Consider the following 17,249-nt stretch of genomic DNA (forward strand, 5'->3'; position numbering starts at 1 on the left):
AGTAATGGGAAGGAGTGACTTGTTTTGCTATCACCCTTACCCCATGAACTTTAAAATGAGCTACCTGACATGCTCTGTCTGATTCTATGTGAGACTGAAGAATCTCACAACTTCTCTTCAGTTCCTCACTTTCTAAGTAAACTAAAAAGTTGAGGTAGGTAAAAGATCCTGGCGAATGACCCTGTCAAATGCCCTTCAGAACTGATTGTTCCATGTGGTCACTAAGGCCTCTACAGAATTGCCAGTAAGGTTCTCAAAATTCCCTAAATGTCATGGCTTTTGAAAATCCGCTGGATTCACTAGCCTTTAGAGGCAGACCATTCTAGTCTGGTCCCTGACCTTGCAGAGCAGGGAGATACAACCATCTGTGCCTTCACATATCTGACCATGACAAAGACTTTATTTCTTTATCTCTGACTAGATCACCAGAAACTTCTCAGTACAGAAAAATAAATATACTGCATGTCCTTTAAAGCCCCTCACAATCACTTGTACTGTCTCTACTCTATGTGGTAGTTCCACTCATCCCTTCAGGGTGTTCAGTCAGTCCTTAACTGAAAGTCTACAAAAACTGTCCCTGCACAATCTTGGGCTTTTACTGTGATAGCTCCTAGATTATGGAACAAGCTCCTAGAAGCTATCAACAAATTTCTTTGATTCACTGTGAAACTATCCTCTGAAGAGGTATCAGGTCCTGTATTGGCGATTTCACACTTGAGAATTGACATAGGGTCGACTCATCAGGCTGAAAAGATTCGACCTATGTCAATCCCAGCAGCCAAGGTTGTCCTGCCGGAGCCGAGTTCAGCAGGCGGGATCACCTCACCGCGTCATTCACTCGTCGTGCCTGATTGGCTGCTGCGTTCGGGCGGGAATGTGAACGTGCGTCCCTTTTCCCCCCAATTTTTTTTAACGTTACAGCTACGTAGCGTTGACATCCCCTTCAAAATGCCAAACGTTTATAACACGCCACCCGAAAGGAGGGAGGGATGAGGTGCGATTGATTGGGCGAAACGGTGCTGTGAAGGAAAAATGTTGCTGTTTCGTTGCTATGAGCGGCGGGCAATCTACCCTTCGTTACTGCGCATGGTTGTCAGTGTTATATGGAAGCTGGGGGGAAAGGCGCGCTTTTTGCCGGCGCGAGTCTTCCGTTCTGCGCATGCCCAAAACATTTGTCTGTGATTGGTTGAACTGGTGAATCGACCCGACGAAGATTCCCCACTTCGCCTGAATTCAACCTAGCTTCGCTGGTTTACCCCATCTCAGAGGTGGAGTCAAAAATTTAATGGCAGAACGGAGCAGAGCAGGACGAACCCACGTCAGATTCACAGGATGTGGGGAACACTTGGGTTGAACATACATTGAACTTGAGTTCACACGGTAAGTGCGAAATTGCCCTATGTTTGTCCTCACTTAAGCAAGTACCAGACCCAATGGGTCACTTCAAATTAGGCAAATTGTGCAAGGGGAAAAAGATTTGACTTTCCCTCACCACACTCTGCTGTCTTAGTCTGTAATGAGATCCAATGTGCTTCCTATGAAAAACAGCATATATATATATATTTGGAGTGCTGTACTTAAAATTATAATTGCTTCACCTCAATTAGTCCATAATTTCAAAAGAAGCAAGTTGTAGTGGTTAAGAGCAGTGGACTGATGTGGAGAACTTGGTTTGATTCCTCACTCCTCCAAATGCACATTAGACTCTAACCTGGTGAATCAAGTTTGTTTCCCCACTCCCACACAAGAAGCCTGCTGGGTGACCTTTGGCCAGTCACAGTTTTCTCAGAACTCTCTCATTCCAACCTACCTCCTCGAGTGTCTTTTGGAGGGAGGGGAGGAAAATTTCTCAATAGCCTACATGATGGTACCACTAACAAGAGCTGCTGGAAGGAATAAGGTTGTTTCAGGAGTAGAGATACAATAAGTTGTGTGGTCCCCAGGTCACAAAGGGAGGAAGAAGGAGGAGGATGACTTGGGGTTTATACCCTGCTTTTCTCAACTGTAAGGAGTCTTAAAGTGGCTTACAAACTCCTTCCTTTCCTCTCCCCACAATAGACACCTGATGAGGGAGGTGGGACTGAGAGGGTTCTAAGAGAACTGTGAAGGAGTAGTTCACCAGATTACAGTCCACCACTCTTAGCCACTACACTATGCTGGCTTAAAAGTAAGAAAGCAGCATTTTAAATTGAATTTACAACCAAGCAGAGAGACAATGAAGGTATGTCAGTATAAGTGTTAGCTCCAGTCAAAAGTTGGTGCCACATTTCACAAGAACTGAAGTTTTTTGAGTGTCTTTGAGGGCAATTGCATGTGTAGTGCTTTGCAGTGATTGCCTACAGGTTATAGTAGCATGGATTAGCATGCCTACATTGCCTGAGTCTAAGAAGGAAAAATAATTTGGCTCTAGATTTAAGTGGGGATGACAACCTTAGACTGCCATATTTACTTGTTTTTCCTGAACTCCCTGTGTCCAACTTCTGGAAAAAAAACCTTCTTTTTTAAAATGCAGATTATGTTGGCATTTAAATATTACTCCTGATGAAATAATGCACACTATCCTGACCTTGTTCCTCTATATTTGTATACATTTTTACTGCAGACATGATTCATGCAGATCTCAGAAACAATAGCTGATTAGCCTGCCAAGTCCAATGCAGACTTAGTATATTGAAGTTCATTGGTTTCAGTAGGCTTATGTGGGCCTAACTGCAGGTCTTGTCTGTCAATTTAGGAATAGTGGGTAGACAATAAACAGAACTTTCAAGGTAATTCAACCTACAAGACTGGCATACAATCAAAATCACTTAAGTCCATTAGTTTAACCTTAACAACATACTCTAAATCCTGCTGCTGTAGACATGTGGCTGAATTAAATGGTAGTGTGAAAGGGCACAGTACCAAACTGCTAAAATAGAGTGTTCCATTTCAGACTACAGGAAAGAGATTGCATTGCTCACTGTTCCTCTGCATTAGTTTCCCATGACACCACATGGAAAGAGCTAGTTTAGCCTCTCGTTCTCTGGTGTGCTGATTTTTTTAAACTGCTGAAAATGTTTATGTGGGAAGTGGACTGGACTGAGATCTGAAATTCCACCACCTCTCTCACATTCTGTTTTGCATATAGACCAGGGATGTCCAATGTGGCGCCCAGGTGTGCCATGGTGCCCACCAACACCTGTCTTGGTGCATGCCAAGTGTTTTCAGAAAGTGCGCAGGGCCAGGGAGAACTTCCACCCAGCAGGGCTTCTGATTGGATCTGACTGGAGACCTGACTGATTGTACAGATTTCCTGACACCACCACCCTCCACCAATTGCTTCAGCAGCAACTGCCACCACAGCACAAGGATCTCCATTGCATGTCTGAAGATGAGCTGTGTGTATGCAAGAAAATACTTAAACACTATATTCATTTAAAAAGACATGTTGAAGAGTTACTATTAGAGCTACGCTAATCCCTGACCTTTTGTGGCTGGCTCCATCTCTTTTGTCAGCTATTTCGTAGTTGCACTCACCACCATATTCCAAAGGTGCCATAGGCACAAAAAAAGTTAGGGACTTCTGGTGTAGCCCAATGGTCTCAGAGTGGAATGGACTATATTAAAAGAACAAAGCATTGTCCCTTCATTTTTATTATTCAAATCCATATTTATGGAACTATGGTTGCTGGCTCAAAAGATGTGCTATATTTCCTAATCAACAAGGGGCTCTCAAAAGTTGAGTGCCACATTTTGCGCCAACTACAGTTTGTCTTTTCAGATTGTCTTTAAGAGAAGTTCAATGTACACTTTCATGCCAATAAATATGGTATATTGAAATTGTAAATTTTGGTATGAATGTAACGATCTAGCATGGTTGTATCGGTTTCAACTCCCACACACTCCCTTCTCATATGTCAAAAAAACAGTTTGAAACAACAGTCCTAAATACTTTTTATTACATTTTTTTCTACACATGTTTAGGACCACACTGCATCCTCCTCTCTTCCGCCACACTTCAGAAGAGACGCACATCTTATAGGTGAAGGATAATATTTTTAAAAGCCAACACAACCAAATATATACATCACATTTCAGTAGACCCTATTTAGTAGTCCTGGTTCAATATACGCAATCACTACTAATGTGGATTAGAATCCCTCTCAATTAGTTGGTAAAGGGGTGCTTTTATGTCGGGTAAGAGACAGCTTTCAGTTTGCTAAGTTTGTCAAACAGGAAACGCTGGAACTCATGCCTATGGGAGCCACCTCCCATTTCCACGTTGCCGTCGAGGAAGCGCGCGCCCATTGGCGGCCTCTGTTTATCCTTTGGAGGGAAGTCAAAAACCCGACCAACCTGAAGTTCTGGGCCGAACCGAGAGAGAGAAGAGGAGGCTGGAGTGTCACGCGCAACCCCTGGCGGAGGCGCGCCAGAGCTCGCGCTGCTGCTGCCGCCGCCGCCGCCGGCGGCTTGGGAAGGCGACTCCAGGAGCAGCGGCGGCTCCTCCCTGCGGGGCGGGCAGCTGAACTGCACACAGCCGGTCCTGGAGGAAGCAGGGAGGCAGCGGCTGGCTGTCCGAACACTTCCCCTTGGCCGTCCCGGCTGCAGTAATGAACTAGGCACTTAGGAGCGAGGCTTTTGTCCCAGAGGCGCGAGAGAGGGAAGCATTCCCTTTCTCAGCACCAAATCGGGCGAAGGGGGCGACAGCTGCCGCCTGCATTCGTCGCTGGAGATGTCTGGCGGGAGTAGTCGGAGGAGAGCCGGTTCTTCCTGGCACAGCAGCTTCTCCCGACTTTTTAACAGGCGCTCATCCAAGGAGCAAGAGGAGGAGGGCAAAGCGGACCCCCCGCGTCAGGGAGCAGACAGGTAAGGGCAGAGTGCCGGCAAGAGTTCTGCGGGGAGCAGGTCGCTGGTTCCTCCTGGGCGGTGTTTGCTTGCCTTCTCTGTGACTCGCACGCCTGAGTCCCCCATGCACACAACCCAGCATTGTCTTGTTCCAGGACTTCTGTCAGTTCTGTTTTTCTGTCTCTCCTGCATCCCTTCACGATACAAAGGCTGGAACAGGTTGAGGTCGCCCTCACTGACTGAAGTAAAGGATGGAGGTATTTCGTTGGTGGAGAAGTAACAGAGGTATCACAGCCAAACGGTGTGCAAGAGAGTTGGAGGAGAATCCTTACAACTTTGTGAACCTGCAAGAGACAGTGACTGCCCTCTGCTTGGGTTATACAAGTCCAATAATGGTTTCTTACATCATTCTCTTCTCGAAGTAAATAAAATCGTATTAGTCTGTTCAGATTCTTCAAGCAGTTTTATGTAGGGCAAACCATTTGATCAAGTGTATCTGAATGGGTGAAGACCTGCGGTTTCTTTTCTCTATAACCTTCCTACCTAAATGTTTGCTGAGGTGGATCTACTTAATGCCTCTTATGTGGCTCAAGTTCATGAACATTTATGTTAGAATAGAAATTTGTTTGAGGTGTCACAAGGCTGTTTATTTTTGCTCCAGTACACTAACAGGATTGGAATTTGTAGTCCGAAGGCTTTACAAACTCCACTTCCCAACATTACTTGTTTAAGTGTCACTTACAAATATGTCAAAGTCAGTGTCAGTTCTGATAGCCAAAGAAATTGAACTAGAGAGAGACCATGGTGAATAACATTTTTATGTTTTTATGATACTTCAGTTTATAATGAATAGCAGTGTTCAAATTAAACTGGGTTTAAAAGTTTGGAAGTGATTGCAGCGAGCATCAATTCAGTGAAGATTCTACAGCAGCACATATGCTATCTTCTCCCTTCCCTCCTTCTGGGAGATATTTGGGGAAGAGGAGCAGGCTTAAGACTTGGGTAAACTGCTGCTGCAACTTTAAGTTGTTGCTGAAACTTACATATGGGAAAGCTGAAACTTTCTTAATGATTGATTACTGATTGCTTCCTCTTCTTTATATTCTTCCTGGAGATCCTGAATGAACATAATACTACTACAAAGCTACTAGACAAAGCCACCAAAATATCACATACTGCAGAATACTTTATCATATTACTGAAAATTGCATTCACCAATATTGTAACACCACAGATAGTTTGGAAACCAAAATCCACTTTATTTGCTTACTCTCTGTCTTTCTTGTTAAGACACAAGGCTAATAACAGAATGATAAAACAATGCAATAAAATCAATGTAATTCATGCAATAAAACTGTATTTTGCAAAGAGAATGCTGACATAAAACAGTATAGTAATCCAGTAAACAATGCAATCTGAGAGGGCAGAAAGGGGGGGAAACGTTCCAAACTTTTGAGCACTAAACTGAAATCCTTTTCCTTTATTTTAAAAAGTGTCCTTATGAACAGTTCTATGGAATGTGTTCTGTGGAATGACACATGTGAATGCCTTCCTGACATTATCAGGCAGGCCATTTACACCAGGTGGAGGTCACAACAAAGAAAACTCCAATACAGATTTCTGTTTTCATCAACCACCATCTTTTGCAGGCTGGCACCTTAAAAATGTGTTGTTCAGATGAGTGAATCTGTCTTCATGAAACATTTTGAGAATGGTGGTCCTGTAGATAGGTGGGTTATAAGACCTTGAATTGAATGAATCGTGACATAAGAATAGATGTTAGATGCATATTCAACCCAGCTTCTGACTGTAAGTGGGTTGTGGCAGTCTATACAAGCAAGAGTTTCTAAATTGTTGTCATGAGCAGGCCCAAGCAGAGAATGTTATAATAGACTAACCCTGAGGTTACCATGGCATGGGCTCATTCCACACATGCATAACAATGCACTTTCAAACTGCTTTCAGTGCTCTTTGAAGCTGTGCGGAATGGCAAAATCCACTTGCAAACAGTTGTGAAAGTGGTTTGAAAACGCATTATTTTGCGGGTGCGGAAGGGGCCATATATCCATGTGGCCAGGTCAAAATAGAGAGCTATCCTCTAGGCAAGTGAAGATGGAAATAAGCATTTGTTGCAGCTCAGTTAACTCACTTATTTGGAAAGAATGCAGGGTCCACTGTACATCTTTCTATTATGGAAAAGTGAAGGGAAATGCTAGATATTCCTTGGAAACCCATGACAAACTGCATTGGCATAGTTAAAATTTAAAATGATTTTTAAAAACATTATTAACACTGGTCATTGGTTTCAATGCACCTGGCATTGAACTTTATTGAATGTTACCAGTGGCACATCCCCATCAGCAAGAAACATACCAGGGATGGTACGCACATCTATATCAGCTGTACCTGCAGCTGCACAATGCACATCTATATCAGCTGTACCTGCAGATATTCCTTGTAAGATTGAGCTATATATCTTATTGCTATAAATACAAGAAATCTGACATCTACTGTGCATTGCTCCCTTGTGGGTTTCTGACTGTAGTTTTCATAGATAAAATGTAGCTCACTATGAATCTATTTGGAGGAGCACAGTGGAGTGCTGAAACCCATACCTGCTGAAAGTTTTGAGTTAACAAGGGAAGTGTTAATCGAATACATGCAATGTCAGTGTGCCCATAGCAATCCTGTGAAACTGTAACTTTAGGATGTGGTGAACAATTGTCACATTCTTTAGCTCTGTTTTTATACTAGTAAGAGTATGTCTGATGTGTATTTATGTGTGACTTTGATCAAAAGTACATGTGACAATGTAATTTTAAAAGTATTAGAAATGGAATAAGAATTTGTATATTACTATCGGTTTTTAAATACCAGTTATATATTTAATTCTTCATAGAATAGTTATGATTTTGAGTCTAGTAGAACCTTAGTGACCAAGACCAACATTTGACAAAGGGAGTTTTGAGTATCAAAAGCTCATACACTCAAAATCATGTTGGTCACTAAAGTCCTACCTGACTTGAATTGAGCTGTTCTACTACAGACCAACACAGTTATCTTCTGAAAATACCTTAATAGAATAGAGTTCCAAATAATGTTGTAATCGGGTATTTTAAGTAATGCACTGATTTTATTAAGGTTACTACTGCATTTAAATAACCATATTCCTGTCTTGCTCGCATTGGCTCTTTCTCTGTTTTCCCTATTGAGAACTTTGGATAGTGAACTGTTTGGATGCAGGAAACTGTCAGTTTTTAATTGAGTTCTACAAATTGCCATCTGGTAGATTTCAACTTAGGTCATGCTGCATTATTCAGAGCAGTGGCTTTCAGAGAATTTCTGTCACAATTGAAAGAACCACATTTACTTCCATCTGTCATGAGGGCTGCATATCAAGGAGGCTTGCAACATACCTGTTCCTCCACCTGTTTCAAGGTGAGAGTAACCTGCTAAAGTCTTATCTGGCAAGACCTTTCCTACCCTTCTGAAACATGGGGCAGTTGCCACTTTGAGGAACAGTGCTTTGAAGAGCCACAGTTAGCGTGTCAAAGAGGTACTTCTGACTCCCAAGCCATTGAATGCCTTAGAGGAAAATGGAATACAAATGAGTGAAAGTCACAGACATAGATGTGTCATATAAATGCTAACAATGGTAATCCATCTGTAGAACAGAATAGTTCAGTCTAGTTTTATTTTAATGCTTTGTTCATATATATTTGCTGCCTTGTGGATGCTGATAGGTTAGAAAGATGGCATAAAAGTGTTTTAAATAAATAAATGTACCATTCGTGTATGGCCTTTGGCTAACATGTGCACTAGCCTTAGTTGCTGGATGTCTTTCTTGTAGCCTGAGAATTACACATAGACAAATGGGACATTTCATGGACCTTGATGAAAGTACATGGGAATTTGAGTTGACTCCTGTTATTATTGCATGGGGAGGGGCTTTGGTTAGTCTTCTCCTGCCTTGTCAGATCTCTCTACCTGTACACATAAGCTTCCTTACAACAGATTATTGTTGTTTTACTTAATTCATGATTGAGTCTTTTAAAAAGTCATATGAATACAAATGTAGGACTTATTCACAGTGTCCTATGTTTATATTTGGCAATAATAATTTATTATTTAACTCAATATTCAAATATGCTTGTCATCCTATTGTGAATATATAAGATTTTTTCCTGTACAAATAATACTTATTATAAATGAGGGAAGGATCTTGAACTTTTCAAGGTGGTAAAAGCTGAGGCAATATGCAACTATAATCCAGCAGTTTGAAGCATTCATTTTCTAGTATTGGTAATGTTTGTAGTTTTGCTTATAGAACATTGTTATATTTCATAAATATGACAAATAATACAATTTTACATGTTAAGTTTTATAAATTGCACCTTCTGTGTTGTTAAACCAGTAAAATAAGTGTAGCACATTACATGTATTTTAGGTTTTTTAGCCTTTTCCTCATTGCTTCAAAACTGCTGGACATTTTGCATCTTTACATACCTCTTTACTTTGAAGTTATTGCTTTGTTTTATTTATTTATTTATTTGTGGTAAAAGCTAAACACTACAAAATGTGCACAGTATTCACATACCAGAAACATTATTTATAATTTGAAAAGCATATTGTAAAAACCTCATCTGACCTATTTGTCTAATGCATAACTTGTATTAATATTGTGCTTGGCAGATGCTAGAAGGAAAAATAGTGTAATCTTCAATAATCCTGATGCTCAAAGCTGTCTGCACAAATAAAGTCTTCTATTCCTATATGATGCAGATTGTTTGTTTTGAATAATATTGCTCAATAATATTTTTAGCATTAGAAATGAAATTTGGAGGGAGGTTTTTAAAAGGTTCCATATCAGTTTTGTGTAATTCTGAGGTTTTGAATGATGGTGTTCACTTTTTTTTACTCTTCAGAATGCTCCTAGCAATGATTAAATGTTAATCAGACTTGATGATTTCAGTGCTGAAAGCATAGATAAGTAGATTTTCAGATGTGTATTCCTTCTATTATAGGGAGAACCATTTAATTCCAGGTAAAATGAACAGCAGTATGTAAAGCATAAATTAACAAAAATAATCTGGTATTTAATATTTTAAAATATTTTTTTCAGGGTCAGAGATTGATGTTCTTTAAAAAATAGGAAGCTGATCCTCTGTGTGCTTATCCTTCTTTTTTCCTGTAGTCTAGGAAGGGCTTGCATAGCCTGGAGCCACTGCTAGTGCGTTCCAGCCTTAGGGCAACTATACATATTACATGGCAAGCATTATCTCTATACATACACTAGTTTCACTCCCAGTAAATTAATGCAGATTATATGTGTGATATGTCTGGGAAGGTAATTCATATGCACCTTTCATATAGTGTATTGATAAATAGGTTACCGGTACATGGAAACTTGACCAAATAGCTATGAATATAGAAACTGTACATTACTTACTAATTCCTGCTACATTGCAGTAGGACAGCCGTAAACAGTGTGGTGAAAACCTTAAGGAGTCAGTATAAGTCAGTTGCAACTTGACATAACACCTCTTTTCTCAAAGCTCTGTAGTTTACTCTCTGTAACGCAAAACTTAGTTCATAGTCTCTGCCTGGACATCTGCTGTTCTGTGTGTTAATGTGCAACTACTTAAGGAATGTGTTTTCATTTTCTTTAGTTCTCTTTTCCCCAGTCCCTTTAAGACCAAGTTTAACCAACATTGCTTGTGAAATAACCATTTGTTCTGTTTATCATTAAGTTTTGGAACTGGAGAAGTGGGGAAAAAGTGTGGTGTAATGTCTGAGCATGAGTCCAAAAGTGAAACACCAAGTACAAGATATATTTAGTACAAAAAAATAACAAATGACTAAAAGATCAAAGGAAACACTATGAGAAACATTTCATAGACATTCAAATAATCCTAAAGAACATGCTTGAAGAACTTTTCCTTTAAAATCTGTAACACTGTAGCTGATAGTTCTGGTGAAATTCAGTTCTGCACAAATGGCAAAAGGAGCTTATTACCCTCAGCATTAATTAATTTTTATCTTTGGCATATTGTTTTTGGGTGACTTGAACTTATGAATTGGTTTCTAAAATCAAAAGACTTAAATTATTGTAGGGAGTGTTTTGCAGAATATTTCAGAACCGACTTAATATAGGATGAGTGCTTCCAACAGCAGATTTCCATTAGACATTTGAGGAAGCGTATATATGTGTCATTCTTGACCCATCTCCAGATCTTTGAATTTTCTCCCTTATGTTTGTTGTTCCCTGTCATTCTTGGTCCTTTCCTGTTTATGTACTTAACTTGGGACACTGACATGTTTAGTGCAGTAATTAGCAAAGTTAAATACAAGATCAATTTCTAGTATTAGTCATGAAATAGTATTGAAATTAGTCTTGAAATGCCCAAATCTGGTCCCTATAGTCCTTGGATTACTCCTTCTGTACCCACCCACCCATATTACAAATCTGGTCCCTATAGTCCTTGGATTACTCCTTCTGTACCCACCCACCCATATTACTAAAACCAGTACATCTGTATTGTCTTGCCTGTACTCAGTTTCCTTCTAAGTTCCAAGCATTTGTACTCAGCTCTGCAAACAGATTTTGTGTACACAACGTGGGTGGGGTGGTTAAATAGCGGAAGAGAGGGGATGGGCTTTTTTTCCCTTTATGCTTCCAAGAGATTGTTATAGAGAACAAAGATAGGAAAGTGCACTTGGCTGAATGTTTAGGGCAGCCTTTGAAAATTTAATTTTGCACTTGTGTGCATGTTTTAGAGAGAAAGTTAGAAAATATCTACCTATTATGAGACTGAATTGCTTGTATAATTCATGATGATTCCAGTGTATCTAGATTGAAAATAGTTGTCGGATTTTACAGTTTTCCGTAACCTTAGTATTTACATTAAGAAGCTGATATTATTTAAATGAAATGCAAGAAATACAGATCAGACTTCGAATAATTTCAGAATATTGCAACTGAGAGGTTTGGCACTTTCCATGTTCATAGAAGTGGTATCCATATTAAACAAAAATGCAAATTGCCTGTAACCCTCTGACTTCACAGTTGTGGTTTCAAGTTCTGAAAAAGTTGGTAATCCCTGCTGTGGAAGATGCATGCTCATCTTTCTAGTAATATTTCTGCTCTTCTAATTGAGATGTAATACAAGTAGGCAACAAATGACTTTACAGCAATACATCAGTAAGAACCTGAGGCAGTCCCTCGGGTTCTTTTGCTTATACTATCCTTATAGTAATCGTTCTGCTTTTCTAATTAAGATATAATAAAAGTAGGTAACAAATGACTTTACAGCAATACAGCATCATCAGTAAGAATCTGAGGCAGCGCACTTGCAGGTTCTTTTGCTTATATACTGCCTTGCAGGAATGCCCATGTTTAAAATGGTTCCTTGTGAATAGAAAAACTTTCGTGAAACAGTGCTGCACTTACAATGTGTCAAATTAGCTGTTCTTTTGGGATTTTTTTTCCTCACTGTTGAGTGAGGTTTTGTTCATATCTGAGAGCAGAAATAAATATCCCTATTTTCTCCTTGAAATACAATCTTATTCCAGTATTTGCAGAGGTTGTATATGTAGAACATTCTGTGAAAGAAGCAGTGAATTGTAACATTTTTCAGTACTGACAGTGATAATCTAGAATGAACTCTCTGTACTCAGAGTCTAAATACAATTTGGCATAAGTAGATACAGTCTTTTTATGCTCTGAAAGGTAGACTTATGTTTCTGGGAATAAACAACCTGGTAATTATTTTATCTATGAAGAGAAATCGGTAAAAAGATGGTATATGTGGTAGTTTAGACTGTCAGACTAGTAGTATGTTAAAATTCCCACTCGTGCCATTGGAAGTTTGCTGGGTGACTATGGGCTAGTTTCACTTTCTTAGCCTAGCCAACCTCACAGGGTTGCTGTGAGGATAATTTGGAGGCGAGGAGAATGCCATAAGCTGCTTTGGGTCCCCACTGTGTAGAATGGCAGGATTTAAATGAATTAAATCAATAAATAAAGCTTACATGTATAACAATCTGTTTACATATTAGGAGAGTCATGTAACACCCCTTGAGCCTATAAAAATAATGGCCAAAATGCATTAATTTGTATGCACTTTAATCCCGTTTTGTTTAGTAGGATTTAAAGTACATGTGACAGATTTTGATTGCAGCCACTGTGTACTACTTCACAGTCCAGTTCTCAGTGTAGTTTTCTAGCACAAGCTCCATTCACGTGAACAGGACCCTGAGAACCACTCATATAATTGGGCTCTATGTTTGTATGTAATAGCAGAAGCAGGACTGATGTATTAAATGTGATGTGAGCGAATAAGAATGGAAGGGATTTTAATTAAATTGCTTGATAGATGTACTTTCATTCTAGTGCGCATGTTAGAAGAGTGAAACTCCTTTGAAAAATTCAACTAATTACTGATGTAATTATTTACAATGGAGAAAGGTGGAACTTGTTCTCCAGTAGTCATTTGCCAGTGTAATCTAGGCAAGGAAACATTCTCAAATGTCCTTGTAGCTGAATGTCAGTCTTTGTATGTTATCCTTAAACATCATTCAACTCTGAATTTTAGCATGAAATTAATGTGAAGCCCATGTAAATTGTAACGTATGCTGATTCTGTGTGTTGCTTTTTTGTGTGTCCAGCAGGTGCACATGTATGGTAAAGCCATGTCCAATAACAGCTTTTCCCCATGTATGTACATACTGCAAGAAAACTGCATGTTCATAAATGCTTTGCATGTGGAAGTTTGAAAACATGTGCAGCATCATTATGCCAAACATTGGGAAGTGTTTGCTAGCAGAAAAAATGCATAAATAAAAAGCCCCAGATTAGGATGCAAAGGCCAAGTAGAAAGTGGTTTGACCCAGATGTGGAAACTGTACAGTCAGAGGAAATGTCATATTGGCTGAAATGGTAAAATAAAAGAAAGGGGATCTGGTCCCTGTGCTTAGTATCATAACGGCTTCAAATCAATTAAAAATAACTCAATTTTACTTCTCTGCTTTTTTCAGCTTTGAAGTTAAGGAAAATGAATCTACCAGTGTGGCATGTCAGAGAAAGGAAAGTAACCTCCCAGACCTGGCAAAGGTATTACTCTTAAAGCAGACAGTACTGATTGACTGCAGAGTTACTAAACATTAAGGATTTGAAAAAGCCATTGCAGAAAGGGTGTGCAGGAATCTGTTACTTTGGAGTGCCTTTTAAAAAGTTTTAGAATAGTCTGTTCTGTACTCATGTCCTTTGTAGCTAGTGCACTCTTTCTTGATCTCTTTCAATCAACTGATCTTTATTGCATTAGCAAAAAAAACTCCACCGTTATGATGATACAAAATAAAGTGAAACTTCCACCAAGATAAAACTTACATGTGTAATTAATTTTTTTTAGACATTTGCATATTCACAAACTTATTAATGTATTATTGCCGACATTTGGATCAGCGAGAATGTCAGATTCCTCATTGCTTCATTCCCAACTCACTGGCTGATTCCGCATGGACCAAAAACTGGTGTGAAAACAGTATAAACCCTTTTACACCATTTTAAACCCTTTTACATCATTTTCACACCATTTTCACACTGCTGTTTTTGGCCCATGTGGAATCAGCCACTGTGTAATTATTAACTTTCCCTTCCCTTATTATCTGCTTTCCCTTCTTCTCTTTATGTCCTAGTGACCTACACTGTTAGGGCTGGATTTTACCAATTCTTTCTGCTAACTGAGGAGCTCTCCTCCAAAGGAACAAGGCTCTTCATTTAACAGAAGGAATCTAAACCTTCATTTACACTCTCAGTTCCCATACAGAATGCTGCAAAGAAATAAGTGATTAAGACTGCAGTCCTGTGCATTTACCTGAAAGTAAGCTGTACTGAATACAGTGGGACTGATCTCAGAGTATGCATTTGTAAGACTGCAGTACAGGGCAGCATTCCTAGAGGCTTCAGAAACTGGGACAATGGAGAAATGGGGCTTCAAAAATTTCATGTTAAACTTTATAGTTTCCCAGTCATCAGTGATCATCAATAAATGACATTGTTTTGCTTTTAAACTCTATTTGTTCTACAGTGTTGCAGATAGTTAAATGTGAATAAGAGTTGAGTGTGTTATGTTGTATAGCCAGCCTGGATACTGAATATGGCTCACAAAGTTGAAGCTTCATTAATTAGGTAGACTAAATTTAAGTCATACAAGACTGATCTATTCTATGCCAAGCACATAATTCATTATGACGAGATGTTTCACTGCATCTTTGAGAAATAAAAAAGATAAGATCAAGAAAACAGGAAAAGAGAAGTAATTGGTGTGCTAATAATCATAGCTACAGTTTGACATATTAGCATATATCAGCAGCGGTGTTACATGTAAAATGGGGCAGGGCATCCAACTATTTATTATTTGTTTATGTAACTTGAATTATCCCAGCATTTCTCCCCTATGAGGACCTGAAGCAGTTCACATCAGTCTCCTCCCCTCCATATTATTCTCACAACAGCCTTGTGAGGTAGATTATGCTGAGAGCATTTGACTGGCTCAAGGTCACCAAACAAGCTTCTATGGCAGAATGGGAATTCAAACCTGGGTTTACCAGGTCTCAGTCTCACACTCTAATCACTATTCTGGCATACAGCTATCTACACTACACTTACACGCATTTCAGATACCATTGACAACAGGTTTTTCATTCATATCTGATGTGATGTTTGTGCTGATGCAGAAGATTTATTGTTAGAATGTTTTTGGAATTATGCATCATCCACAGTTCCCATTATGCCTCATTTCTGTGCAATTTTGTGTAATACTGCAAATAAGTGTTTCAGAGTACAGGTTATTCCAAGACTAGTGGCACTGGTACAGTTGACTGGTTTCCATAATTTTCCAAGTTACCTTGGGATGCTGGTGCGAGATAATTCAATTAGTTGTATTTTGTGTCAGCAAAAAGTGGTTTCACCATTTAAAAAGACCAAGAGTCTTTCTTTTTTTAATGTAGGTGAGAAGGGAAAGAAATATTGATCAGTTTGGGAAGCCAAGACCTCAACCTAGAAACTGAAAAAGCACAAGGAATAAATTGCTGCAGGTCTTACTTAAAACTCTTTCTATTTTTATTCACAACATTTTGAGCTCACTTAGCTCCCAAAAAGGTGGGAGGTGGTCCCTGTGTTTTAAGCTTTGCTTACTTTTGTGCACTACAGGCATTTTCTTTAGTGGAATCAAAATTACATTAATTGCTAGATGAGGAAATAGCCATATAGTAAAAATAGACAAATAAATATTTTAACTGATAGCTTTTACAGAGATTAAGGATAATCATTCCTGTCTGAGGTCATAGCAGCTTCCATGTTGGACATTTGTTGCTCCTCAGGAGCAACTTTTTTGCTTGCGGGCACCAAAGCCACAGCTCCTTTTTGGTTGTCTTTCCCTTTGTTACTCCCTGATAAACTACTTTAAAATAATACTTAGTAGGCCTGCTTCAATTATATTTCTTCAACTGAAACAGGTTTGAGGAGTTAATGAAGTACAAATTCCTTTGATACAGAGGGCATAAGTTGTGGTACAGAATTGATTCATATGCTTATGTAAATTATTTTTAACTGGGATTATTCGATTTGTTTTTACTGTGTTTGTTGTTGTTCTGTTGTACACCGCCCTGAGCCCTTCAGGGGTAGGGCGGTTTATCAAATCGAATAAATAAATAAATAAATAATTTACTTTTGATTATCGTATGTGTTTTGTTTCTCATGCACTCTTCCACAAAAACTTGCACTATGCAAGAGTTTCTGCAAGAGTGCATTTAGTGCTATAATTTTTAGGCTACATAGCAGTTCTTCCTGATATGCAATAGCTTGCAGAGACATAAAATATTTTGGATTTTAATTTTGTTTTAATCATGCAATACTACAGGTCACAGAGGAGTACCGGGGGGAAATGGTCCCCAGGGGGAAATGGACCTCGGGAACTGCTCTGGGTGCCTGCCCCACCACCACCACCCCCTGCATGCCCCCCGAGCGCCCCCAGCGCACTCCCCCATACCCCACTTACCTTAGCCAGTGGCTGCTTGTGTTTCTGCTTGTGCATTGCTAGATCCAAGCCAGTATGTAATATATTGGGGGAAGTTACACCGCTGGGGAAGTTAAAGCATTATTTTACATTTTGAATATTTGTCATAATTTGTGGGTTGCTGTGGAATAAATAGTCAAGGGAAATTGTGAGGAAATTGTTTTCTCACTCTGGCTCATTCCGCACATACAGTATAATGCACTTTCAAACTGCTTTCAGTGCTCTTTGAAGCTGTGCAGAATGGCAAAATCCACTTGCAAACAGTTGTGAAAGTGGGTTGAAAACGCATTATTTTGCGTGTGCGGAAGGGGCCTCTGAGAGGTAAACCTGGATGCTGATATGAAATAT

The 17,249-nt window shown here is 39.4% G+C and overlaps 1 protein-coding gene across 1 annotated transcript in view; it reads left to right on the forward strand.

Annotated features, from left to right (window-relative positions):
• Nucleotides 1-4,538: 4,538 nt before the first annotated feature.
• Nucleotides 4,539-17,249, forward strand: part of CRYBG3 (crystallin beta-gamma domain containing 3) — a 71,606-nt gene continuing 58,895 nt past the window's right edge. The window contains exons 1-2 of the mRNA XM_048492761.1: nt 4,539-4,845; nt 13,861-13,936. Coding sequence (XP_048348718.1) covers nt 4,712-4,845; nt 13,861-13,936 — 210 coding nt within the window. The 5' untranslated portion in view covers nt 4,539-4,711. The remainder of the gene's footprint in view (nt 4,846-13,860; nt 13,937-17,249) is intronic.

This window comes from Sphaerodactylus townsendi, linkage group LG04, assembly GCF_021028975.2.
Source record: "Sphaerodactylus townsendi isolate TG3544 linkage group LG04, MPM_Stown_v2.3, whole genome shotgun sequence".
NCBI lineage: Eukaryota > Metazoa > Chordata > Lepidosauria > Squamata > Sphaerodactylidae > Sphaerodactylus > Sphaerodactylus townsendi.